The sequence below is a fragment of the Prionailurus bengalensis genome, chromosome B2, assembly GCF_016509475.1.
Source record: "Prionailurus bengalensis isolate Pbe53 chromosome B2, Fcat_Pben_1.1_paternal_pri, whole genome shotgun sequence".
Lineage (NCBI taxonomy): Eukaryota > Metazoa > Chordata > Mammalia > Carnivora > Felidae > Prionailurus > Prionailurus bengalensis.
In genome coordinates, this window is record NC_057349.1 from 17077796 (window position 1) to 17103007 (window position 25212).

The 25212-nt window shown below is 45.3% G+C and overlaps 1 protein-coding gene and 1 long non-coding RNA gene across 2 annotated transcripts in view; both read left to right on the forward strand.

Moving 5' to 3' along the window:
- The first annotated feature begins 1596 nt into the window (after positions 1 to 1596).
- On the forward strand, positions 1597 to 3820 carry LOC122490597. Its single transcript, XR_006299163.1, has 4 exons — positions 1597 to 1662; positions 1796 to 1935; positions 2899 to 3071; positions 3592 to 3820. It is a non-coding gene; the product is annotated as an uncharacterized LOC122490597 (long non-coding RNA).
- A 3932-nt stretch (positions 3821 to 7752) lies between these two features.
- LOC122489238 (androgen dependent TFPI regulating protein) overlaps positions 7753 to 25212 on the forward strand; it is a 67983-nt gene continuing 50523 nt past the window's right edge. The window contains exons 1-4 of the mRNA XM_043590824.1: positions 7753 to 7881; positions 8534 to 8784; positions 18840 to 18974; positions 20374 to 20475. Of these exons, the coding sequence (XP_043446759.1) occupies positions 8632 to 8784; positions 18840 to 18974; positions 20374 to 20475 (390 nt within the window). The 5' untranslated portion in view covers positions 7753 to 7881; positions 8534 to 8631. The remainder of the gene's footprint in view (positions 7882 to 8533; positions 8785 to 18839; positions 18975 to 20373; positions 20476 to 25212) is intronic.

Consider the following 25212-nt stretch of genomic DNA (forward strand, 5'->3'; position numbering starts at 1 on the left):
AGTCCACACGTCATTTGAAATGGCAAAATGTTAATAATAATAGACTCTAATAAGTCACATGTGTATATTGCCATACCCAGGGCAACCATTAAGAAAACTGTCCGAATAGATACACTCAAAACCGCTATAATGCAATCAAGATAGAATACTAAAAACATACACAATACACTGGAAGGAAAGGAGGAACAGAGGTGCAAGAAATAGAGGAAACAAGTCATAACAAGTAATTAGATGGTAGACAACTACCATAAATGTAAATGGTCTAAATTTGCCAATTAAAAAGCAGAGATTGGCACAGTGAGTTTAAAATTAAAAAAAAAGAAAACCACCCACAACCCATCTATGTTATTTACAAGAAATTCACTTTAGGGGCGCCTGGCTGGCTCTGTTGAAGGGGTGTGTGGCTCTTAATCTCAGGGTCATGAACTGGATGGAGCCCTGTGATGAGTGTAGAGATTATTTAAATACATAAAAACTTTAAAAAATTCACTTTAATTTCAACAAAATTGGTAGATGGTCAGTAAAAGGATCAAAAAATATAACTACATAAACATTAACTTAAAAAAGAAGGAATGGCAATATTAATATCAGATAAGGTAGACCTTATATGAGCAAAGAAACTTATTAGGAACAAAGAAAGACATTGCATAATGATAATTCCTAATCACCAGGAAGACATAGCAATCCTAAGGATGTATGTCCCAAACAAGAGTATTAGATACCTAACGGCAAAATCTGATAGAGCTGAAAAGAGTAATACACAAATCCATAATTATTGTTAGGGATGTCAACACCCCCTTTCAGCAAATCATATAATTATTAGATAGAAAATCAGCAAATCAAAGTGCAGGTTATGTATATGACTATATATGACTCATACGTATTTCTATACAGACTGCCAAAACAAGATAACCAGAGCTTAACTGCTGATCCTCTTCTGGTGAATTTCCCAGGAAAGCAGAAATTCACACGAGAAATTTCAAAGGATTGAAATTAGAGTGTGCCCAAAAGATTGAAACTAGAATGTGCCGATTGGTCAGTATTGAATATGTTTCTTAAGTATGCCAATTCATTTAGAAGGAAAAAATCTGTCGGCAGTATCTGAGTTCTCTTATGAAAAAACTTAAGTCTGATTAACACGGTGTTTGCAAAATACATGAAATCTGACATGGAGTCTGAAAAAGGCATTTCTTTCTTTCTCTTTCTTTCTTTCTTTCTTCCTTTCTTTTCTTCCCTCCTTCCTTCCTTTCTTTGTTTCTTTCCTTTTCTTTTTTTTTTTTAAGATTTTATTTATTTATTTATTTATTTATTTAGAAGAGGTGGGGTAGGGGCAGAGAGAGAGGGAGAGAGGGAATCCTAAGCAGGTTCCATGCCCAGCACAGAGCCCAATGTGGGACTCAGTCTCACAACTGGGAGATCATGACCTGAGCCACCCAGGCACCCTTGAAAAAGGCATTTATGAGTAGATACTTTTTCTTTACTAACTTCATCAGACCTCACATAATCAAGTGACTCACAAATTCAAGCAAGAAAAATTCACCTGAAAATTCTAGAACTTGGGTACAGAACAAAGCAATTCAAAAGACAGTGAGAGCTCCCTGGCTTGATTGGGAGACATGTATTCTAGTCACTGCTCCCCTATTAACAGCTCTGTGATTTGGGGTAAGTACCTTCACCTCTCTGAGCTTTAATTTTCTCATCTAAAAGATGAAAGAGGTTGAATTAACTGACCTCAAAAGGTTCTTTCCTGCCCTGAACTTTGAAAACAATGTGTCAATTTCACGCTTGTAAACAGGAAGCTGCTTTGGCCTCTGGATTGAAAATGCCTCTTCAAAACTGCCAACAGAGAACTTCTCTCCTTTGAGTGAGTTCCAGAAGATCACCACAGAACACTGCATTCCACTGTGAAAACAAACCTGGAGGCCAAAGCGTAAGGTGGGCCTGAAGGAGGTGTCCCAGTGCAACAGGCAGAGTGGAGTGGTGGGCCAGGAAAGTTCTACTAGACCAAAAAAAAAAAAAAAAAAGGATAAGACTCTTCTGCTTTTCAGAGTTGACGTTGGTAGCTGGAAACTCACACATGTTCTCACCCAAGAGACTTCAGAAGGGGTCTCCAATGAATGTTCTAGTTTTTAAAAAGCAGAGTAGTTGCAGTGACCTCTAAGAAAACAAATGTGCCGGGATGGGGTATAAATAACCCAATGAGTGAAATACTTCATTCTAACTCAGCTCTTAGCTGCATGTATAGCAAATGGACAAAGGCTCGTAGGGGAGCAAAATGCACTGAAAAGAAGTGCCTGCTCCCCCTGCACCTTGGCTCCAACTGCACATCACACACATTTGTTAATTTATTTATTTCCAGAATCACTCTCTTTTTACTGGAGAGAGTCCTTTAGAAGTCAATGAAGTGACACTGAGTCAGAGGCAGCAGGGTTCTAGGAAAACACAACCAGCTCTAGGTGATGAGGGTGGTAACAGTCAGGAGAACCACGGGTTCAAGACCCCCTAGGTAGATATTAAGAATACCACAATACTAGAATTGACCCTTGCAAACAAATATTCGTTAGCATCTGGAATTTGCTTACAACCACGAATAGTTCCGAGGTCCCGGAGGTGTCCCAGACACCCCTGGAGGAGCTCACAGTTTGGTTGGCCCCATCAGGTAGGGTTCTGGCAGGAAACAGTCGCCTTCTCAGATGGGAATTTAAGGATGGGACTATTTACTGAAGAGTGGGCGAAGTTAAGGGAGGTTGCAAGGCGTGTGGAGGCATATCAGCTTTCAAGGGAATGAGCCATCTCAAAATGGCCGGGTGCAAGTTAAGAGGCAAGTGGAATGCACACAAGGTCTACTGACCTTGCAGCTTAACACGACTGGGATTCGCTAGGATTTTGTTTGTTCAGCACTTGCAGTTGGAGGGGCCTCTCTCTTGTGCCGAAACGAAACCATACTTCTCAGCCTTTTCACCCTGACCTCGAGAATGCTGAGCTCTGCCAGCCTGATTTCCTTCTCACCGCTGTGCTACCTGTAACCAACCTGCCAACGCTGAAGAGCTCTAGTTGGCTCCATGGAATGAGTAAGTATATATCAGTGTGGGCTTGGGGCTTCCCAACAGTGTCTTCAGAGGCCACCCTTGGCCAGTTCCTCCTTTGGCTCAGTAAATGTCCTGGTTTTCAGAAGCAAGACAATCACCACCCTAGGTACCCCAAGTCCCATTTCACCTTCAAGGTAACTAACATCCCATTGAGGCTGACGGCCAGCCAGCCCAAGGTCACACAGTAGACTCAAGCCCAGCTTGGGCCCCTGCTTTTCGTACCTCATCGTTTTATGACTGGCCTAGGAATGGGTTATAATCTCTCCCAGGCAAAGCCGTTATCCATGCTGGCGGCCAGAGCTACTGTGTTCAGTGAAATAGCTTTAATCTTTACCTTCTCCTACATAGCTTCTGGAGTTTTCCCACGATTCACTCAACGCATTTATCTTGAACTCTATCTTCTGTATATTTAGAATGATGGAAAATATGCAGAAACACATAGTAGGCTATGTGTGCCTCTGTTATAGTACTTATCACATCATGCTATAATTTTTTTGTTTAGATATCTGTCTCTGCCACTTGACTGTGAGTTCCTCCAGAGCCCGGGATATACCTTACTCATCTTAGTGTTCCAGCTCGTCCGCAGAACTAAGCAGCTGAACACTTTAGTGTATTTAGTATATTTCTTAAGTTTTTACTGTGTGTCCAGCACTATGCTGAGCTCTAAGAATCCCCAAACACCACCTCTGAACCCAGGGAGAGAACAGTTGATTAAAGAGATTCATTTCTAATTGCTATGGAGTAAATCTTTTGTTTCTCCAAAATTATTGTGTTGAAATCTTAACCTTCAAAGTGATGGTATTAGGAGGTGAGATGCTCGAGAGGTGATTAGACCCTTAGGGTGGAGCGCTCATGAATGGGATTATTGCCCTTACATAGGAGTCCCCAGAGGGATCCCTCACCCCTCCTCACATGTGGAATTGTAGCAAGATGACCGTCTATGAACCTGGCAGCTCTCATCAGACACTACATCTGCTGGCGCCTTGACCTTGCACTTCCCAGACTCCAGAACTGAAGGAAATACATTTTTGTTGTTTATAAGCTACTCAGACTACGTTTTGTTTTTTGGTTTTTTTTGGTTTTTTTGGTTTTTTTTTTGGTTATAGCATCCTGAATGGACTAAGATGCTAATAATCATCATGCAATTTACAGAGATGCACAGCGTATTAAAGAAAACTAGAGGGGAATATTTAATATGGCCTGTTTTTTTTTTTAAGTATGAAATTTATTGTCACATTGGTTTCTATACAACACCCAGTGCTCATCCCAACAGGTGCCCTCCTTAATGCCCATCACCCACCCACCCTTCCCTCCCACCCCCGATCAACCCTCAGTTTGTTCTTAGTTTTTTTTTTTTTTTTTTCAGTGTTTATTTATTTTTGGGACAGAGAGAGACAGAGCATGAACGGGGGAGGGGCAGAGAGAGAGGGAGACACAGAATCGGAAACAGGCTCCAGGCTCCGAGCCATCAGCCCAGAGCCTGACGCGGGGCTCGAACTCCCGGACCGCGAGATCATGACCTGGCTGAAGTCAGACGCTTAACCGACTGCGCCACCCATGCGCCCCTGTTCTTAGTTTTTAAGAGTTTCTTTGGCTCCCTCCCTCTCTAACCTTTCTTTCTTTCTTTCTTTTTTTTTTTTTTCCTTCCCTTCCCCCATGGTCTTCTGGTAAGTTTCTCAGGCTCCACAGAAGAGTGAAAACATATGGTATCTGTCTTTCTCTGTATGACTTATTTCACTTAGCATCACACTCTCCAGTTCCATCCAGGTTGCTACAAAAGGCCATAATATGGCCTGTTTGAGGAGATGTTCAGGGAAGGATTCCTAGAGAAGGAAAGTGCCGAGCTGCAGTTTTTAGAGGATGGTATCCCGTCAAAGGCACTGGCACATGACATAGCCAGGTGTGGCTGGAGGAACATCAAATGTAAAACCAAAATGAGGCTGGAGAGAATACCAAGTTGGGGATAAGACTAGAATCAGGAAAACCAGGTAGAAGACGGTTGTCGTGGTCCTGGAAAGAGATTGGAAAGACTTGAACCAGGGCAGTTAGAGACAGAATGGAAAGAAGAGGACCGACTTGTGCTTGATTTAGAGATGAAGTTGTCAGGATCTGGGGAAAGAGGGAGACAGAGGAGACCAGGAAGACTCCCAGACAGACCATGGGGCCATCCCCCCGAGACAGAGGATAAAGACAGAAAGTCAGGTTTGGGACAAGACGGTGAGTTCATTTAAGATATCTTGAGTTTGAGGTGCATCTGACTCATTCAGGAAATATGCAACATGTACTCAAAGATCTATTTGAAGCTTTGTGAGGATGGGGAGAGGGCTGGGAGTACATATATAAAATTTGTGGTCATAAACTGGAAAGTAGTGGCAAACACTGTGATTTGTGGTGGGCGGTGTCACCAGGGTGGGTATGTAAGGAGATGGCCAGAGGGCTGGAGCAGGTCCCTGGGAAACACCAACACATAAGGAAGAGCAAAGATAGAGGAGCTCACACAAAAGACTGGGTAGAACAGTCAGAGCATGTTGGGGGCATGGGGAGGGAAGCCCTGGTCATGTGTGGCTTCCTAGGGCCAGCTTCCCTGACCTCAGACCACTCCAGGTCTTGTGCTATTATCCTCCACAGAAGTTACCAGAATTATAAATTAACACCCAATTGTATTATTCTTTAATGTCCACACCCCCTACTAGGATAAAGATTCCATGAGGCCAGGGATTGGATCTCTCAATATTTCTCTCTCTCTCTCTCTCTCTCTCTCTCTCCCTCTTTCCCCAAGGCATCCACAGGACTTGGCAATTAGCAGTTGGTCAGTAAGCATTTGTGACATCAAGGACTGGTGTTCCAAACTCCCAGAGGGTAGAGAGTTTCAAAGAATGTTCTTTTTAGTAGTCAAGTTATCTGTTCAATTCAAAGTATAAAATATGCTTATTGTATATTTTTAGTACTTCCTATGAAAAAAATGCATGTTTCTGTCAGTTTTTTATTAAATTAGGAAACAATTCTCCGTTGCTTCGCCTGGATATGATGTGAGGTCTCAAGATACTTGGAAAATGGAGAAAGGCAGGATAACAGCAGATTTAGTATGTATTAGTTTATAATATTGTGTAGCTAAACAGTAACAGTCATTATTCCCCAGAGCTCTACCTGTTCTCAGAGCAGGAGACAGATGGCCAAAGTGCTTCATGAAAATGTATCTGGTTATTCAACCACAGGTACAAACTGTGATGTGAACATGGTCACAGGTAGAATTTCATTTTCACAACATTTTTATAAGAAATATGCTGAATTAAAAAAATATATATTTTCTATACACAAATCCTCATATATCATCTTATCCATTCATTAAAAAGCTGACGATTGGATTCCAATGTCAAACATTGAGCAACCTACAAATTTAAATAATCGTATCAATATTTATGAAAGGCTTCATCGATGGGCATTGAGGTTAATGCAGGAAAGAAAAAAAATCCTGGTGTTAAAAGGTACCCCCAGGTTGGTGTACGCATCCCAGACATTTGCATGTTTCTCTTCCTCTCTTTTCTCACTTTTTCCCCAAATCCTTACACATCTGCAGATTTTTGCTTGATATTTTTGGGTAAGGGGATAAAACCCCTAAATCCATAATGGCAGGTACCGTGAAAACGCCCCAGGAGACATAGCACAATAGCTTATATGTGCGCCAAGTTTCAAAACGGACCTCTCCTTTCCTGAGAGAACTTTCCCATGGGAGAGATAGAGAAATAAGAGGGGTTAGCGGGGAGTGGAGAAACGTTTGCAAAGGAAGTCATAGGTTCTGCAGAGCAAACATTGTCGCTTTGTGGTCAGGCTCGCTGGTTAGAGTGCAGACTGTAGCTCTGTCTCTTGCTACTTTTCGAGCATCCTTTTAGCAGCCTGGCTTCCATTTCCTCATCTGAGAATGGAGTTCCTAATAGTGAGGTTCATCGTGGTACTTACTTCATAGTGGTGTTTAGAGTGTTAACTGAGCTAAGGTGTGAAGCACTCAGAACAAGGCCTGTCACAGTAAGTATTGGCAAAGCATTAGCTGCTTTTGTAATTTGCCATTATTTTATTCATTTAATGTTTTGAGGATGAGAGAAAGCATGAGCAGGTGAGGGGCAGAGAGAGAAGGGGACAGGGGATCTGCAGCAGGCTCTGTGCTGACAGCAGTGAGCCGGGCGGGGGGCTCGAACTCACAAACTGTGAGATCACGATCCGAGCTGAGGGTGGACGCTCAACCGACCAAGGCACCCAGGCGCCCCTGTCATTTGCAATTTTAACCCAGGCCATGGATGGAGTTGTGTCTATAGTTTTATGTCACCATTTTTGCCAGATCACCCTCTCCCTTGGCAACACTTACGAGGAAGACCCTCCATTGCTGGCTCGGGTTTGCGCTCCCCACCCTAGGCCACCATCTACCACGCTTCCTGATGTGTGGGGCCTGATGACTCTTAGGAGGTGGGTCTGTTTTTCTTTTGCAGCCCACGTGCAGCCTATGGTTCTTTCTCCCAGTACTCGCAAGCCCTGATTAAATCATGCAACAGCATCAACTCCAGACTTACATACTGGCACTGGGAGCCCTTCCCTTGGGGATTTGCTTAGAACCCTCTGAGTCAGTTGCCCGGGGAAACAAGCTGGTGACGTCACAAGGTATGACACTTCTGGCGCTCTCTCAGGGTCCTCCTGTTGAACCTGAGCAGGGCCCGGTTCTGCTGCCCGGCCGGAGCACATGCTCGTCCTCTCTCAGGCAATGCAGAGACCCTCACTGTCTCCCAGCAATGTCTAAACTCAGGTATGTTGGGGTCATGACTACATATCTCTTCCTCACGCTATGCTTCTTCCCTCTCAGGGCTCAGAAATACCCATGCAAATAAATATATGGGGGAGCCCTGGCTAACCTTTGATTCTCTTGGGCTTAGATATAAAACTTAAAAAAAAAAAAAAAGCCTTGGAGCCGTTCCCCGGAGAGCAAAGTTTGTTGCAGGTTTCTTAGGGCCCTGGAGACCTCGGGAACAAGATTACAACATCCTTTCCCATTCTCCTTACCTCCCTCTCCCTCGGTGGCATAAACATGCCTGTAATGTCTCCCTTCTGGTACATCGACCTGATCCTCATCTAGCAAGAAGTATTGTCCCAGCTTTCTTGTTCTGTCCAAATGAAAAGGAAAGAAAAGAGAATGTGGCCAGGACAGTATTTATTAGTTTATTGGCGTTTCACAATGAGGTCATTTAACCCCCACCCCAGCCAAACAGTGCAAAGGGCAGTTCTGGCCTTCCTCCCTGCCTAAGTATTTATGCAAATCTGAGGATTACTTGTTATCTAAAGGAAAGTATCTCAAAGCCACGAATAATCCTGTCTCCCAAGTTTATCAGGGAGGGAGCCTATGAGAGAAGCAACATTCAGCCCTGTTGGAACTCTCAATCCCTGAGGGGTGTATTTTACAGCTCTCTGGCCTGCCCCGGGACTCCAACTGTGACCCACAGGAGAAGGACGCCAAGGAGAGCTCCCTGAGACATTCAGGGCTCCGTGGTCAGAGCTAGCCATGAGGAGAAATTGCACATGCATTTACCACTTCCTTGCTTGGAGCTGGTATCTTTTTCTCAATTACTACATCTCGCAGCAAGGAGGGGACCAGCGGAAATCCAAAATCTTTCTAAATGGTGGACAGTGGAAATACTTGACCTTCCTAAATCTGGTAAGTCGGTATGACCATACCGGGAAGCGATCTGTTTGTCTAGAGTATCAGTGTTTTTGCACCTATCACCTCTGAATTTTATCGGATGCCAGATCCCATTCTTTGCCTTCCTTCTTCGTTGTCTGGAAACTTTGGCTTTTTCCTTGACAATTTGCTCTGAGAGACCCAATTCAGAAGGTACCTGTAGCTACGTGTCGGGCTAGTCGCCCAGCGATCTTTCGAAAAGGATCCTGCCGTGGAGCTCTTCTCAGAGAGCCCAAATGGAAAGACTAAATGAATGGGTTCACCAGGGGACTGACTACAAACACAGGCAGGATTTTGAACTTTGCTTGGGGAAATCTGTGAGGGAAGGCAGAGTGGCGGATGTTGTGTGGGAAGCATAATTTCCAATGGGGGGAACGATGCCATTTCCCAGCGCAGACTAACAGATTTATCTAAGACAAGCAAACACGTTTTGCCATGTTCAGATCCCACTTCAATTTTTTATAGGCTCAGGCTCCATCTTAAAGGGTAAACCACCCAACCAAATGGCAAATACACGTTTTCAACCGTTTACAAACCAATCCAATGACTTGATTCCTTCTCGTCTCTCTAGCCCAGCTGACCACATTCTGATGAATGAAGCGAAAATGAATGGGAGAAAAATCGATTAAAAATAATGTGTTGGAAATATGTAAAAATATTTTCAGAGTTAAAAGCTAAAAATAGCACATCCTTTGGGGATGCCAATGGATGTTTGAGATTTTTAACTAAAATGTAGGGTGTGGTGAAAACCTCTGATTTCAGAGAGCGGGCAAAAATATTCCAATCCTTTGGAATCACGATCCTAAGCAGAGGTTATGCGTGGTCAGAACGCGTTACGCTGTAAGGGGAGGAAATTCAGAAGGTTCGGAGCAAAGACGCCTGGATGTTCTGCTTCCCCCTCTCTGGCCATTTGCTGCCTTTTGATTTTGGCCTGGAAGACCCAAGCCCCCGTAGCTCCCCTGTCCCTGGAAATTATCAAGATGACTGCTTGTTTGAGTCATAGGATTTTATGAAATAGACACACAAATGGAAAACAACAAAGAAATGCTTTTGTGAAGCTAGAATAATTCAGTAAAAACCTCTGCTCTCTGCATCCATTGGCTTTATCTTAGAAATGGTCAACTAAAAGACAAGGGTGTCTGTATTCGGGGTGGATAGTGGAATCTAACCCAAGTTCCAGTATGGAACCTCACACTAAGCACGGCTGAGAACAGACTTATCACCTACTCCCACAAACCAGCTCCCTGACTTCTTCGTTTTCACTCAGTTCCATGCCCCAGAGCTGTCATATTTCCAAGTATGGAAAAAAGCCACTTATCTTGTCAAAGACACTATCATTTCCTAGTATTAATCCCCTTTCCGCTTCCCTGACTAATCAGCCACCAAATCCTATCTTTTTCCTGTTGTTAGGCTCCTTCCTTCTTCCCCAATCTTAATATCCCTCTTATTACAGGCTCTTATTAATTTGTACCTGGGTGACGAGATTATCGCTTCATTGCCCTCTCATTAGCAATTCATCTATCTACCGCTCAGATTCCAGATTAATCTTCCCAAAGCACTGTTTTTGGTTTAGTTTTGTTATAAAAATCATGAGCCTGCTTGAGAAATGTGGTCTGCTACTGAAGAAACCATAGTGGCTCCCTCCTACCTGATGGAACCAATTGCAAATTCCTGACGTGTGAGCTCACCTGCCTACCCAGCCTTCAGGCCCCCCTCTCCCCAGAAAAGCTGGTGTCTTCTCCAGGAAAGCCTGTGTCTTTTCCAGCATTGGTCCCTACGCTTCTTGTCATCACTGTTCTGCCTGTATTTACATCGTCCTTGAATGAGAGGCCTACCTGCCCCTCCACCATTTTGCTGTTTTCTTAGACCCCTGCTATCCCATGTTTTCCTTAAAATCTCTGCTGACCAACTCCAGCCCACATTTGTTTTTTTATTTCTGAGGTTTTTTTTAAAACTCTTTTTAATGTTTGTTTTATCTATTTTGAGTGTGTGTGTGTGTGTGTGTGTGTGTGTGAGCAGGAGAGGGGCAGAGATAGAGGGGGAGAGAGAGAATCCCAAGGAGCCTGTGCCATCGGTGCAGAGCCTGATGTGGGGCTTGAACTCACGAACCATGAGGTTATGACCTGAGCCTAACTGAAGAGTCAGAAGCTTAACTGACTGAGCCACCCAGGCTCCCCTTTCCCTGAGTTTTTATGACATCTCTCAGCCCTTGCTTATTTAGGCATAGTATGATTTTCTTGTTTCCACCCACATGTGAGTCTTAACATTCCGATAAAATCATAAATCCTCTAAACCAGGAGCTTTGTCTCCTGACATTCTGGTTCTACACTGGATTGTTCTACAATGGCTGGCATGGCGTAACTCCCGTATAAAAACCGAGCGACTTGGAATGTTGACTGCACTTGACCTTCAGTGTTTTCTGCCTCCCTGTACAATATTATCTCTTCTGACATCTTCTGGCCTTTGAAATGTGCAGAGAGGGGCTCACCTGCAGCTGTTTCCTTTCCGGGCTCTGTTAGGTGTCACTGAAAGTGTGGCTGGATGCACAGTTTCTCAGTTGGCGACAATGGGTTGACTGTGGTTGGCTGTGTGTCAGCGGATCGATTCAAAGAATAGATTTCACATATGTTACCCAAGGTGAGATACTGGGCCTGAACATTGCTCTGCTTTTGAGGCCTCATGGGCTGATGAAGGGTTGCGTCTCTTAATGATTAATTGGTGTTAACTAAGGATTAATTAGTGACTAGCTGATGGCTGTGTTTATAAAGTCATAGAAGTCTCGTAACCTGTTCTAACGCTCTTCAGTTTATTTTATGTAAGCCTGTGGAAGTCAGTACCCCAGCCTGCTCTCCAGGAAAATTATACCCCCTCCCTTGAAACAGCCTCCATTTTTACTTGGCTGAGTGTCAGTTATGCCTCCTTTCAAGAGCACAATCCGCTTTGGTGTGGGTCAACATTCTGAGCGTCCCATTTCCTCTTGAAGCATCCCAGGGCGTTCAAAGGGAAGACACACAGGCTTGGTGGTGGGGGTGGGGGGCTGGGGTGGGATGGGTGTCACTGAGAGTTGGGCACCGTGACCTATTCCTGCCTGGTGCTTAAGGAGAGTAAAGGAAGGAGAGGGCAGTTGGGAGGTTTTGCCTAATGAGGGAGTCCACCCTCCCCAGGGAAGGGGCAGCCGATTCTCTGTGGGGAGGGAGAGGCTGTGTAGCCTGGTGGTTATAAGCATGAGCTCTAGGGTCATGAGTCTCTGGGATGGTACCTCAGCCTCCCCACCTCCAGGCTCCGTGACACTGGGCTAGGTATTTCTTTGTGTTTTGGGTTCCCAAAGCTGCCAAATAGAAAGAAAAGTAGTGCATCATCACAGAGTGACCATGAGGGATGCGTGGCCTGGCGTGACAGAAGCACTCAGAATGCTGTATGCGCTGGATGATGAAAAGAGAAGGTAGGAGGGTGGGGATGAGCTTCTAGTCATCCCGTCTCTGAATAGAGGTCGTGCGGAGGGAAAGGCGGTTTAGTGGGACATTGGTCCCCTCACAGTACCATGGTTGGTGGGTCCCAGCTCCAGGCAAGGGTCGCCCACCTGCTTCACTGCTCCGGTATCTCCCTCTGTGGGTGACACACTCCAGCTTCCCAGCCAAAGGATGGCCACCACGGAGCCCCCGCTAGAGCTGTGCAGGTGCAGCCCTCGGGATCTGGGGCCGTCCTGGGAGTAGACTTTGCAGGCTCAAGCAGGGAGCATATGATGAATGGGGAAACCCTTGAAGCTGGAGTGGAGACAAGGCAGTGCTATGGACATCCTCATGGTCCCCATGTTGGCTCTGGCTTCCAGCGCCCGGGACCTCCACAAATTTTGTGTCCCCGCCTCTGTAGCCCACTCCATTTCCATCCAGGGACTGTCTCTGACCTCAAGGAATATAAGCTAGGAGGTGGGGGACGGAGGGGACTTTTAGCTTCGATTTAGCTTGTTGACTTTGAACGGCTTGCTGGGTTTTCCTCTTTTTAAAAGTAAGGTTCCTTCTGAAGCCCTGTTGGAGGTGGTGCCACATAACTGGAATCTCCAGGGGAGATTCTGGGTGGGGCCCTCCCCACTTCACCAACCGAGACACGACCTTTCCCTCCATTTGTCATAAAGTTGCCCAAGCCTCAGGCAGCTCCGACCTCATTCTCTTCAAGCTGTCACCATGACAAGAGCAACCTCATCACAGAGGTCCTCAGGGACGGTAAAGCAGGGCCAGCGGAAGAGAGATCCTTGAGGAGCCTCCATGGGTCCAAACTCCAAAGCAGCTCCCGAACACTGGGAAGACAGGGACCCATTTATGCTCCGGCCCCCACTTCGATACTCGGGGCCAACCTTGGATTTCCATCATCAGGTCAATATATCAATCCGCGGAGCTCTGATGCGCAACAGAGTCAGAAATACACTGAACTGTCCTTTCCCAAAAATGCTTAAGGCCCCCGTTGTTAGCTCTCAGGCGGCTGAAAGGAGGAGAACCGATGGCAGGAACCTGTCACCACCAGCACCCAAAACAGAATAGCTGTAGCTTATTGAGCAGCCATGACATTTTGGTGGGTTCTTTACACACTGTATAGATAGAGGACAGGTGGCCTGGGTGTGAGTGCTGGCTCTGTCGTTCACAGGCTGTGTGATCTTGTGTGGGTTACCTAACTTCCCTGAGCCTCAGTGTCCTCATAGGTAGTGGATACTGTGGTGTGGCCCCCAGGATCCCCCCCATCTCCCTAGCATCGAGGTACCCGTTCCCCAGTTCCCGGGAAGAGTGTTGGCTGGTGATGACTCACAGCTAGGGTCCTGTCGTAGGATTGCCCTTCAGCCGAAGGGAGCTGCCTAGACAAGACTTAGGGCCCTCCCCGGAATTGCTGCATCCAGTGACTGGCTGATTTGTGGTGCGAAGGCCGGGCTCTGGGACCACACCGAAGAGTCAGCTCGGATCCAGAGTTCCTCTGGGGACCAGACGATTTCATGCCAATGCATTGCTTTTCCTCTTTTCCTGCCGCTCAGACCTGCTGTCCCCCCTCTTCCCTCCCTCTCACAGTTGTTCCGGGGGGTACCCCTCAATGAACACTCTGCAGGCAGATCTAAGCATCTGATCCTTTCCCAGGGAACCTGACCTACATAACACAAAAGAGTAAATGTACAGGAAAGATGCCTCCTCCTGCTTCTCCTCTCTTCTTCGTCCTAATAAAGACACATTAGCACAGGGCCTGCCCTGGCCTGTACTGTATCTAATACAGGTTGTGGCACCTACACTCTGTGAATGTTGGTGGCATGAATAAATGACCAGAGCATGGGTCTAACTGGGAAGAGTTAAACCCTGGTCTCTTGGGCCCCCCATCCCACCTGTAGCGTCGTCTCCCCACCCCCATCCTGCTGTTTCTCGAAGCCGGTTATCATCAGCACCCAACACTGGCTGAGCGTTCTTAGAATTCTTCTTCCAATCCCCCGCCAGTGTTCTTGGTTTCTTCTCTCGTTTTCCTCCACTTGTTGCCAGCTTATATTCTCCATTTCTCCTATGTCTTCTATCTCATTCTCTTATCTCAGTGTTTTACTGAAGCTAACTGCACCCGAATGATGCTTGAAACAGTATATTGCACATTCTGCAGCTAGATTTTAGCAAAGGTTTCTTCTACCTGCCCCCAAACACCGCTACTCTCATCACTGCAATTATAGAAAATACCATTTTCTGTTAGTCCCCATTTGCTGTTTTATTCTGGAATAGTCTCCCACTGTAAACCTTGCCTCATTTGGAAGGCATGACCTAAGAAAGGTCCAGCCTGTTCAAGTCAGGCACAGAGCTGGGCTGGGCGTTGGATGACGACTCATCCAATGAGAGTTGTAATGCCTTGTTCAGAAAAACTTGTGGAATCTCCCTCTCTGGAGTTATTTCTTACATAGAAGAAATTCTCATTTCCTGAGACAGTTGAAGACAGTTCTGGCTTAAAGGCAAAGAAATGAACTTAATGACTTAGAAAGGCTAAGTTTCCATAATTTCAAGATTTTTGTGAATCTTGCGAAGACACATGAATATAAAAACGAAATTTCCTTTAGCTATGCTTTCTTAAATTGCCCTAGTTATAAAAAATGTAATTCAGCCTTCCCAGGTGGTAAATTTGTTAGCTAGCAACAACAACAACAAAAAAAGTGGAAGCCAGCTAACAAACTTAGACCAGCAACATTTCAGAATAAAAGGCACAAAGACCAAAGAGACTTAGAGCAGACCTGGTCGAAAAGATAAATCACAGGGCAGTAGCTCTCAGGCAAATGCTGGTCAAGAAGATACCATTAGCTGTGCCTTCCTGGTGGCCAAAATAGTTGAGAAATGTAAATGACAGTGGGGCGCCTGGGTGGCTCAGTCGGCTGAGTGTCAGACTTGGGCTCAGGTCGTGATCTCGAGGTACGTGAGTTCGAGCCCCGCGTCGGGCTCTGTGCTGACAGCTCGGAGCCTGAAGCCTGCTTGGGATTCTGTGTCTCCCTCTCTCTCTGCCCCTCCCTCGCTTGCTCTCTGTGCCTCTCAAAAATAGACTTTAAAAAACATTAAAAAAAAAGAAAAGAAATGTAAATGACAGTAATTTTGTCGTAAGATTCTTAACAGGGCCCGTTGTTGCTACCTTGTTTTAATGCTCCCCTGTTGGTCTGCTCTGGCCACCATAACAAAGTATGATGGACGGGTGGCTTAGACAACAGAAATTTATTTTCTCACAGTTCCAGAGGCTAAAAGTCCAGGATGACTGTATCAGCAGTGTTGGTTTTTCCTGAGGCCCCTTCCTCAGCATGCTGACGTGCTCCCCGTGTCTCACTCGGTCATGCCTCACTCTGGCTGTTGTCTGTGTCCTAGAACTCCCCTTGTAAAGACACCAGCCTTATTGGATCAGGACTCACCCTTACCGACCTCATTTTAGCTCACTTACTTCTGTAAAGCCACTTTCAGAGGCACTGGGGGTTATAACTTCAATGTGAATTTGGGGGGAGGGCATCATTCAGTCCCTAATAACTACCATTGTCACCCTTGACTCTTCTTGCTATGCTTGTTTGATAACCATTTCACTGTATTGTCCTTAGGGACCGAGCAGACCCTTGTCCCATTGGGCGAGCTGATCGAGACCTGTTCTTGTGGCCCTCCAAGGAGCCTACCCATTGAATGAGCTTATGGCTCCTCCCTCTCCCTGCCCTCCAGCTCAGCTGTGTGGCTCCTCTCCGCCCTAGTTCTGGCTTACGTATTTCTCTTGGCAACATCCTAGCGCCTCCCTCCCGAGCTCCTTTGCGAGGGCTCCACAAATATTCCTTGTTGATACAGATGATGGCATGCCAATGCAAGATGAAGATCGGCGGGGACAAGGCTGCTCTACGCACCCAGCTGGCATCTTCACAGCGTGGCGTATATATGGGAGCTGGGGGGTAGAGGTGGAGAAGCGATTGGCCAGTTTGCGGCACGGAGAAAAGTTTTATTGATGAAGGAGAAGCCAGGGAGCCTCTGAGTAATGTGTTCTTTTCCCCAGTCCAATTTCGACATTTTTGACTGGGAAAAGCAAGAGAGAGTTAGGACCAGCTTGACTCACGGGGACTCTAGAAAGCTCTTGCTAAGGAAAGCGGTCACATGGACCTCACATGCTGGGCGGAGGCGGCCTCTCCCCAAAGAGAGAAACCCTGGCAGACTCTCCGAGCTCAGGACGTGATTAATTGCTATGTTGATAGAAGAGTGTGGGCCTCCTCGCCAGGGCCCGGGCCCCATGCCTGTCCTTCCTTACTAAAGCAGCTGCCTGCTGCAGCCTAAACAGCTGGAAGTGAAACCAGGGGTGAGGTGAGGGCTGCTGGAGGGGTGGGAGTGGGGAAGGGTGGAGGAGGTGACTTCCTCTAACATCCATGTACTCCAGATTCTACAGCCTGAGGGCTGAGTGTCAAAAGTAGATGACGAGTATTGGGGTGGCCGCGGGTGTATGACATTTAACGCTTGCTTCCCACCCCTCCCTGGAACCACCCTTCTGGCTCGAAGCTTCCTCCTCCCTTCTGGGGCTCCTGTATGTTCTGTCTTGTACCATCAGATCATTCTTTGCTACTTTGCTGACCCTCTTGGCCCTGTGCCCTTTAGACGAAGGCACTGCCCCAGCATTTGCTTTCCATCTCTCTCTCCCTCTCTCTCTGTCCATTGCATCCCGCCTCTCCTGGGAAGGCCAGATCCAAATGTCCAAATGGAAGTTCCTCTAGGCAAGTGGTTCTCAACCTTATCTGTCCTAATTAGAACCACTTGGGAGATTTTTAAAAAATCCTGACGCCTAGGCCACACCCCCAGAAAATTAGAATCTCTGAGGGAAAGGGTGGCAATCAGGCATCAGTATTTTTCAAAGTCATTTTTCATTCTTCCACCCGGAGAGAGCTTTCTTTCTTCTGACCTCTCACGGTGCTTTACCTGAAATGTTCTTAGAAACCTTTGTTTTTTAAAGTCTGACTCTTGTATGGAAACCAATCTGACAACAAATTTCATATTAAAAAAAATTAAATTAAATAAAAAAAAATAAAGTCTGACTCAAGAACCAGACTGTGGGTTTCAAATCCCCATGTATCCACCATGAGACTTTAGGCAAGTGTGTTCATGCCTCTATGCCTCAGTTTCCTCATCTGTAAAATGGGTCGGGAGAGAGCATAATAATAGGACTTACCTCATAAGGTTGTTACGAGAAATTAAAAGCCGGGCACGTAACATCAGTGAAAGTCGTCTATTAGCTTTGAGGAGTCAGTAGGATTTGTAAGTGATAAATTTATGTCTAACCCAGTGAGTGTCTCCAGAACTTCCTGGAGAGTTTGCTAACGAGTTCCTGGACCTCACTCCCAGAGATTCTGACTGCGTAGTCTGGGGTGGGGCTGAGGTCTGCATTTCTCATGAGTTTTGGGGTAACACCAGTGCTGCTGGTCTGCGGACCCAGCTATGCATATTGCTCGCCTAATTCACCTCTGTATCCTCTCCCACCTGCTTCTTCACGCTAAAGACTGGTAGGAGGCCAACTCTGCTAGAACTCTCCTCGAGTTCAGACCTCAGAGGTCATTCCCTGACAGCTGATTGATCCCTCCTGAGTACAATGCCCTGGGGGCCAGAACTTGCCTGACTCATACTCTCAGAGAGGAGTCCAGATGGCCCCTTTTGTACCAGCCCAGAACTTTTAAGGAGTAGGATGGGGTCTAACGCAAGCACAACTCAAAACCAACCCCAACTCTGTAGTGTGACCCATGAGGCCTGAAATCAGGAGCCGTGGGTCTGTGCGAAATGGTAAGAATGGGCAAAGTTTGCCCTTGATTTGGTTTTACTTCTCTGAAGAAGGCCGTCTTTCTCTTATGTCTGGCCTCAGGGACCTCGTGGTATTTAGTGACACAGCAGAGCCCCTGGGTTGCTCTATCCCTGTGGATTTCAGTCACTGCCTTAGCCAGATTTTCTTTGTAAGGCCTTTGCGCACCCCCTTGCAATCAGAGAAGGACATCAACTTCTCCCTCAGATAAGCAAGATGCCATTTTGTGCTTGTCCCTCATAAGAGCACAGAGCTGCTTTGTGGTGCTCTGGACCCTGATTCTGGCTTCTTTAATGCGATTGTAGTGCTAGGCACTTAAACATTTTTTGGTTCCTTCTGGAAGAGGCCAGAATATGCCCACCATTGCGTCTGGCTCTTTGCCTTCGTGTTGTTTATTTGGTTTTGCCCACCTCTGTGCAGCTAAGGTATCTATCTCATTACAGTCTCCTTTTAAGCTGACTATTTTGTTTCCATTTTAGCTCAAGTCCATTACACTAAATACTGTACACATTATTATCCCCTAAACGACTTTACTCAATCAGTTTTAGCAAGCAAGGTCAGGGCCCACTGAGCTGGAAGACCAGCCCTTGAATTGGCTCTCAACCAAAACAGCCAACAGCACCCCCCCCCCCCCACCTCCTCAAATCAACATTGCTCCCAGAGGGACGGAGCTTTACATCGGTGAAGAATGTATTAATTAAAGCAAATGAAAATGTCCTCATTTGTTGTAATGAATTTAGCTCTTGCAGGCCATTTTCTACGGGGTCGCCTGCGTGGAAGATGTGCTGAAAAGAATTAAAGGGGAAAGAGACCTTAAGTTCGTGACCGCCTTCAGAGACCTGCTTTTTACCACGCTGGCTTTTCCAATATCCACAGTAAGTGACGAAGGTGTGTTAGTAATATAATACCCAGGTAGATTCGCAGGAACAACACACCCCCCCTGGGCAGCAAGGCTGTTCAGGGCCCCATGATTGCAAACCAGAGCAACTGCGTTTGCATGAATGTCTTGCCTGAGGACTGTACCGTGTTGCCCACTGGCACCCGGAAATAGGGCTCATTACGGACTGGAGTTAACACTGCCTTCTTATCTTGGTGAACGTTCGATACAAGATCCTTGTTGATGTCTAATGGGGAAGTTTGAAGGATCTTTCTTCATCAAACGACAGCTAAGATAACCTTGGCTCCATGGGAGTACCGGGAATGCAGGGTGCTGGGGAGACAGATGACTCATTTTCCCTTTTATACATCTTGTTTCACTTGCTACAATGAGCATATGTTACTTCTGCAAGTGGAAACCATAAAAAAAAAAAAAAAAGAAAAGGGTATGAGAACTTCAGAGTTGGTACGTGGAAAAGACAATTGGGGAGAGAGCGAGACAGTCTGTCCAAAATATCTCGTGTGGGGTGCACAGTGAGAGCCTCATTCATTTTGTTGAATGAATGGACCCTGGAAAGAAGTACAACATATGCCAGTGACAGTGAGCGTATCTGCTGATTCGGTCCACGTTTCGATGACGTGGCTCCTGTTTCCATTCATCGGGCAGAATGGGAATGAACTGGGATCAAGCCCATCGGCCGCCCAGCAAAATCTGTGCTTAGAAATGGCTGCCTCTTTCCACCTATCCTTGTCCTGAATCCTCTAGCATTGAGCCTTCAAACTTAGATGGGTAAGGAAACTGTAAGACTCAAACCACCCCGTGTGGCTGCTCTCAGTGGTTCTGATGAAAGCTTAGACAAGACAGGTCATTGGTTAAAATAAAATGACTTGGGGCACCTGGGTGGCTCGGTCAGTTGGGTGTCTGACTTCGGCTCAGGTCATGATCTCACAGATCGTGAGTTTGACCCCCGGGCCGGGCTCTGTGCTGACAGCTCGGAGCCTGGAGCCTGCTTCGGATTCTGCGTCTCCCTCTCTCTCTCGGCCCCTCCCCGCTCATGCTCTGTCTCGGTCTCTCAAATATAAACATTAAAAAAAAAAATTTTTTTTAAATGAAAATAAAATAAAGTGACTTAAGAGCCAGTGAATCCTGTTTATCTATATCCACCCTGTCTGCTACGATGACAAACAATTAATCCCCAACTTTCTGGAATCCCCAGAGTGGACCTAGCAATTCAACAGTGAGGGATTTTGTCTTCATCTTACATTTCTATAACGTGTCTGGGGGATATCTTTAAAACTGGTGTCTATTCTTATTTCGCCATGTTTCCTTGGTTAACTTAGAAAGCTCCGACTGACAAAAAAAATTTAATGATGCTATTTTTGTGTTCTATTTTCCAGTTTGTATTTTTGTCGTTCTGGATCCTCTTTCTCTACGATCGAGAGCTCGTTTACCCGAAGGCCCTAGATGATATCTTTCCAGAATGGTTGAATCATGCAATGGTGAGTGAGGGGGAAATTCAGTGACTTTGGAAAGGCAACAGCCTCTGTACTAAGAACTCCACAGTGCCTTATTTATGTTTCCAAACTTCTCAGCCCCCAGCATCCTGTTCACTTCTCACTCTCCATCCCATCACTATTTATTTCAAGAGCACAGTAAGGATACAAAATGAACAAACATGGCTGCTGTAATTGGACCCACCGCAAGCAGAGGGGATGTCGAGGCAACCTTTTTGCCAAGTTACTTCTGAAGTCGTTGAAAAGACACCCAGCCATAAGGACAGGCAACCTCTTGGCGGCTGCAGTCCTGAAAGAGAGGTGACTTCAGCAAATGGCATGTAATGAAAACCTGATCTAGGAAAGAAGTCAAGCAACCTTTAAAAAAAAATCCACCCCAGCATCCAAGGAGCAGCTCACACAGCTTAGCTTTTTAGCTAATACTTCATAGGTCTATACATGGCAACTGGAATTATCATTAACACATTTCTGTGGATATATTCCCATTTCGTTTTTTATTCGCGTGTTTATTTTTGAGGGGCTGGATAGTAAACAGAACCTGTTCTGAGATATTCAGGTCACTGGTATCTGAACGCCAGTAACAGTGAGCTGGACAAGTGGTCCTGGCACACGGCTGTTTAGGTCTTGGATGAAAGGGGAGGTCTGAGTCACTGGCATTGCATGCATGCGCTAATCATTCAAAGTCCTAGCTCAGCTCTCAATATTTACGAAGGAGGCAACATCACATGAAAGCTCTTCAAGCTCACAAACTTTCTTCTGCTCCTAATCCTTACATTGTCTTAAAGCTCAGATGATTACCAATTTGGAAAAGCAACTCATTCCATTAACTCTGCCCTTCTTTGTGCCCTACCCCTGGAAAAATATATTCTTTCACCTTTACTATGTACTCAGTGAGATACTGATGATTAACTGACAAAGATATGCAAGTTCTGATCTAACTTCGAGTTCGGGACAAAAACTATACATTAAATGAGTCCCACCTCTCGGGGATCCCTCCACCACCTTCTTTTGGTGAGACCACTCCTCACCTTCCCAATTTCCCATCAGCATTAATCTCAGATACCCATGTAGGGAATATTTCTGCTTTTTAATGGCACGATACACTGTGCTAAGCTTGTTCCTCAAATATGCGTTCATTTAATTCACACAACCTTCTTTAGATGACAACTGTAATCCTGATCTTTTGCACAAAAAAAAAAAAAAAAAAAGAAGAGGCTCAGAGAGGTTAAGTGATTTGCGTGGGGCTACCAAGCTCAAAAATGGGACAGCTGGATTTAAATCCAAGGCTAATTCACTGTTGCTTTTTAGTACAATAAGTGCAAAATTTGTGGCTCGATCGGGTGTCATAATTCACCAGGCAATCAAAAAGATGTCACTCAGCTTGATTAACATAGCAAAGTGAGAATTCTCACTTAAAAAAAAAAAAAAAGTCCAGAATCCCCATCTGTATGCTCATAAGCCAAAATATGACTTAAGAAAATGAAGTGACTGGGGACACGTGACTGAGCTAGATGTTATTAAAATATAAAGGCAGAGTCTAGGAAATATCTCTTATTTGGAGCCAAACACATATGTCAAACACCTTTTTCCTGGCTTTGTGAGTTCATGTAGGAGTTTTCCTACAACCATTACAGGCTTCCCTACCTCTCGCAGGTTCCACTTTCCACATAGAAGTCAAGTTGGACTTCTTCCAAATAGTTGTAATGGTGATGCCTGGCATTTGTGACCTTGCTAAGCAGCCATATGGATTTTTGATAATTTTGGAAGCAGATAGTTGGATAATGTGCATCATACCCACAAACTAATTAGCAAGGCAGATATTGTACAACAGAGGTCTTAAGATATTTTTGTGCTTTCACAATCTAGGGGTTTCTGTTGACCCTTCTATGTGGCCTCTGGTCAATTAAGTAACTTGAATCCCTGAGAGAGAAAGGACTAGAGTCAACGGAGGAGTGACACAGGTGACAAAGAGAGGAGAGGGGGAGGCAAGCTGTCTTGGGTCAGACACAGACTCTCCTGTGTTTCTGTTCGTTTAATTGGAGAAACTCCCAACAGAGCCTTGATGGAAAAATGTCGGCATGGCAGAACCAACGGTGGGTGTCCCTGATGCGGTCACCTTCAAAGTGTCATGCTTCCTTTTGTTCTGCTCCAAATCCAGTGTCTTCAAGACTGCATCTCATCCCTCTTTCCCAGATTGTGTCCCTTACTGTCTCTAGTTTCTGTCCTAATTATTAAATTCTCCTAGTCTATTGCCTTGAGGAATGCTCTCTACTAATTTCTTAAATACCAGTATGAATGAATATGAAAATGGCTATCACTGGGTCAATTTGTCGACTCTTTCTAAATTCTAACAGTGTCCTTCCATGACAATACAGAGGAGTGAATACCTGGAAACCACCACTGTGGCAGCCAGGGTGATAATGAGCGGTTAGGCTAGACGTTTGGTACCAGTCGTCTCCATATGGGGCCGGCCTTGTTCTGAAGGGAATCGCCCCTTTTCTCTTCCACAAGATAAGGATTATTGTTGTCCATAGCCAGTCACAAGCTTTCCTTAAAGATTCTCTCATTTCACAACAGTCCTCATGTTTGTGATTCTAGCCTTAGCCCTGAAATATTTCCCCTGTTGCCATTTGTGATGTTGCCCTGGGCTTTATGAGTAGTATTTGTCATATTAAGAAATACCACTCTCTCCTTTGACACAGTGTGGTTATAAAACCTTCATGATTCATCAGGTCTTTGGAACCCTACCAGCCTGACCCTTCTAGCTCCTTGGAGGCGTATCATTGAAGAAGAGTCATTCAGAGTTGACTGTCATCTCTCATGGACATTTTCGTACCCTTGTTTTTTAGTCAAACCAAATAGTAACATGAGATATTTGCATTCACCATTGCCAGGCTGCCATTCGCTGGTGCCCTAGGAACTCAAGTAGATCAACCTGACTCACTGCTGAGTGGTTCTCCAGTCTTCATGAAAGAAAGGGAAGATCAGCAAAGTATTCCTCCAGGTTTCACCGGGGAAAACACTACCTCCCTGGGTCTTATCTAAATGACTACTAAAGATAGAACCAGAGCAGACAGATTTAAATAGCAGGAAGACGACTCAGTAACTGAGGAAACCATCAGATCCTAACCTGAAGAGAGCTAGGGAACTTATTTCTCTGGAAACCAACCTACATTGTTCAGGTTGCCCCTAAGGAGAGTTGAAATAGATCAGAGAACCCCCCTCAGAGCCCCTCTATGTTTGAAAATAGTACCCAGTTAATTGAGAACGCATGTGCAAGCACTTTTATGAAATATCAAGGATGGCATAGATATGTGATGGTCATAGAAAACTCTCAATCCATGGTCACAGAATTTTAGAACTGAAAAGCTTTCGTTCGTGTTAACAGACGTTTCAAAATCATCTGCTCTTAAGAGACAGGCCTTACCTTGGCTCTTTAAATTGGAGCAGGTGCCAGATATGGCTTCTTAGTTATTAAATGCCTTGCCATTTATTCATTTGAAAGAAATAATTAAGTACCAACTATGTGTGTAGCATCACGATCAATGTTTGACAAGGGTTTTGATTTCAAGCACCCTTAAATCTGATTGAGGCTAGTATATACACACAGAGGTGAAATAATAAAGTAACAATACAAACGTAAGACATTGACATATGAGGCATCATACAGAAGTCAGTCATTATTACAAAATGAATGACGTAGACAGGAGGGCTTCTATGTCCCCTGTGTCCTGGCCTGGCTGTGACCGACACATGATTCATGTCTAGAAGGCCAGTGGGCCCTCTCTGGGGATGTGCTGGGGAGTCAAAATGTCGTGACAGTGAAACTCTAAACCTTCCAGTTTCTTCCTCCCTCATAGCATGCAAGACGCTGTCTCGCACAAATTCAGACCCAATCTCAGATTTTTCTCTCCCACCCATAAACCTGGTGTGAAATAGTTGGGCTGCCGAGTAGGTGAGTTCTGATGACTAAAGAAGGTCAGCTGTGGACCTATCAGTACCAAATAGCCACACTTTGTTGTAAAAAATTACCAACCCATCCTCCATACCTTTCTGATTCCTCATCCCAGCCCTGCCTCTGAGCAGAGGAGACCCACAATCTAGATATCTATGGATAGGTCAGTGGTTTTCAGCCTTTAGGGAATAGACCTTTTTGTGAATTGGGAAGTCTCTGAGTCTATAAATTCCATCTATGGGACTCAGGTTAACCTTCCCTGGCATAACTGAGCATATGCCTGGAAAGAGGACCCCTAGATGATTTTGATGCTCAGTTCAAATCGAAAAGACAGAATCAAGAATTATGCATTAATTTTTTTCATTTAAATGTTTGAATGTTTATTTATTTTTGAGAGAGAGACAGAGTGTAAGCAGGGGAAGGGCCGAGAGAGGGAGGGAGACACAGAATCTGAAGCAGGCTCCAGGCTCTGAGCTGTCAGCACAGAGCCCGACGCGGGGCTCGAACTCACACACCACGAGATCATGACCTGAGCCAAAGTCTAATGCTTAACCAACTGAGCCACCCAGGTTCCCCAAGGATTATTCATTTAAAAAAAAAAAAAGCCATTATGATATACTTAGATCTGTTTTCATCTTTATGGGGTGAAATGTGAGATATGTGTCCTAACTGCAAAAAGCTTAAACTATAGATATCATATATATATGTATACCATACACATATATATTCCCACTCAGCCTTTTGACTTACTAAATGCAGAGGCTGTG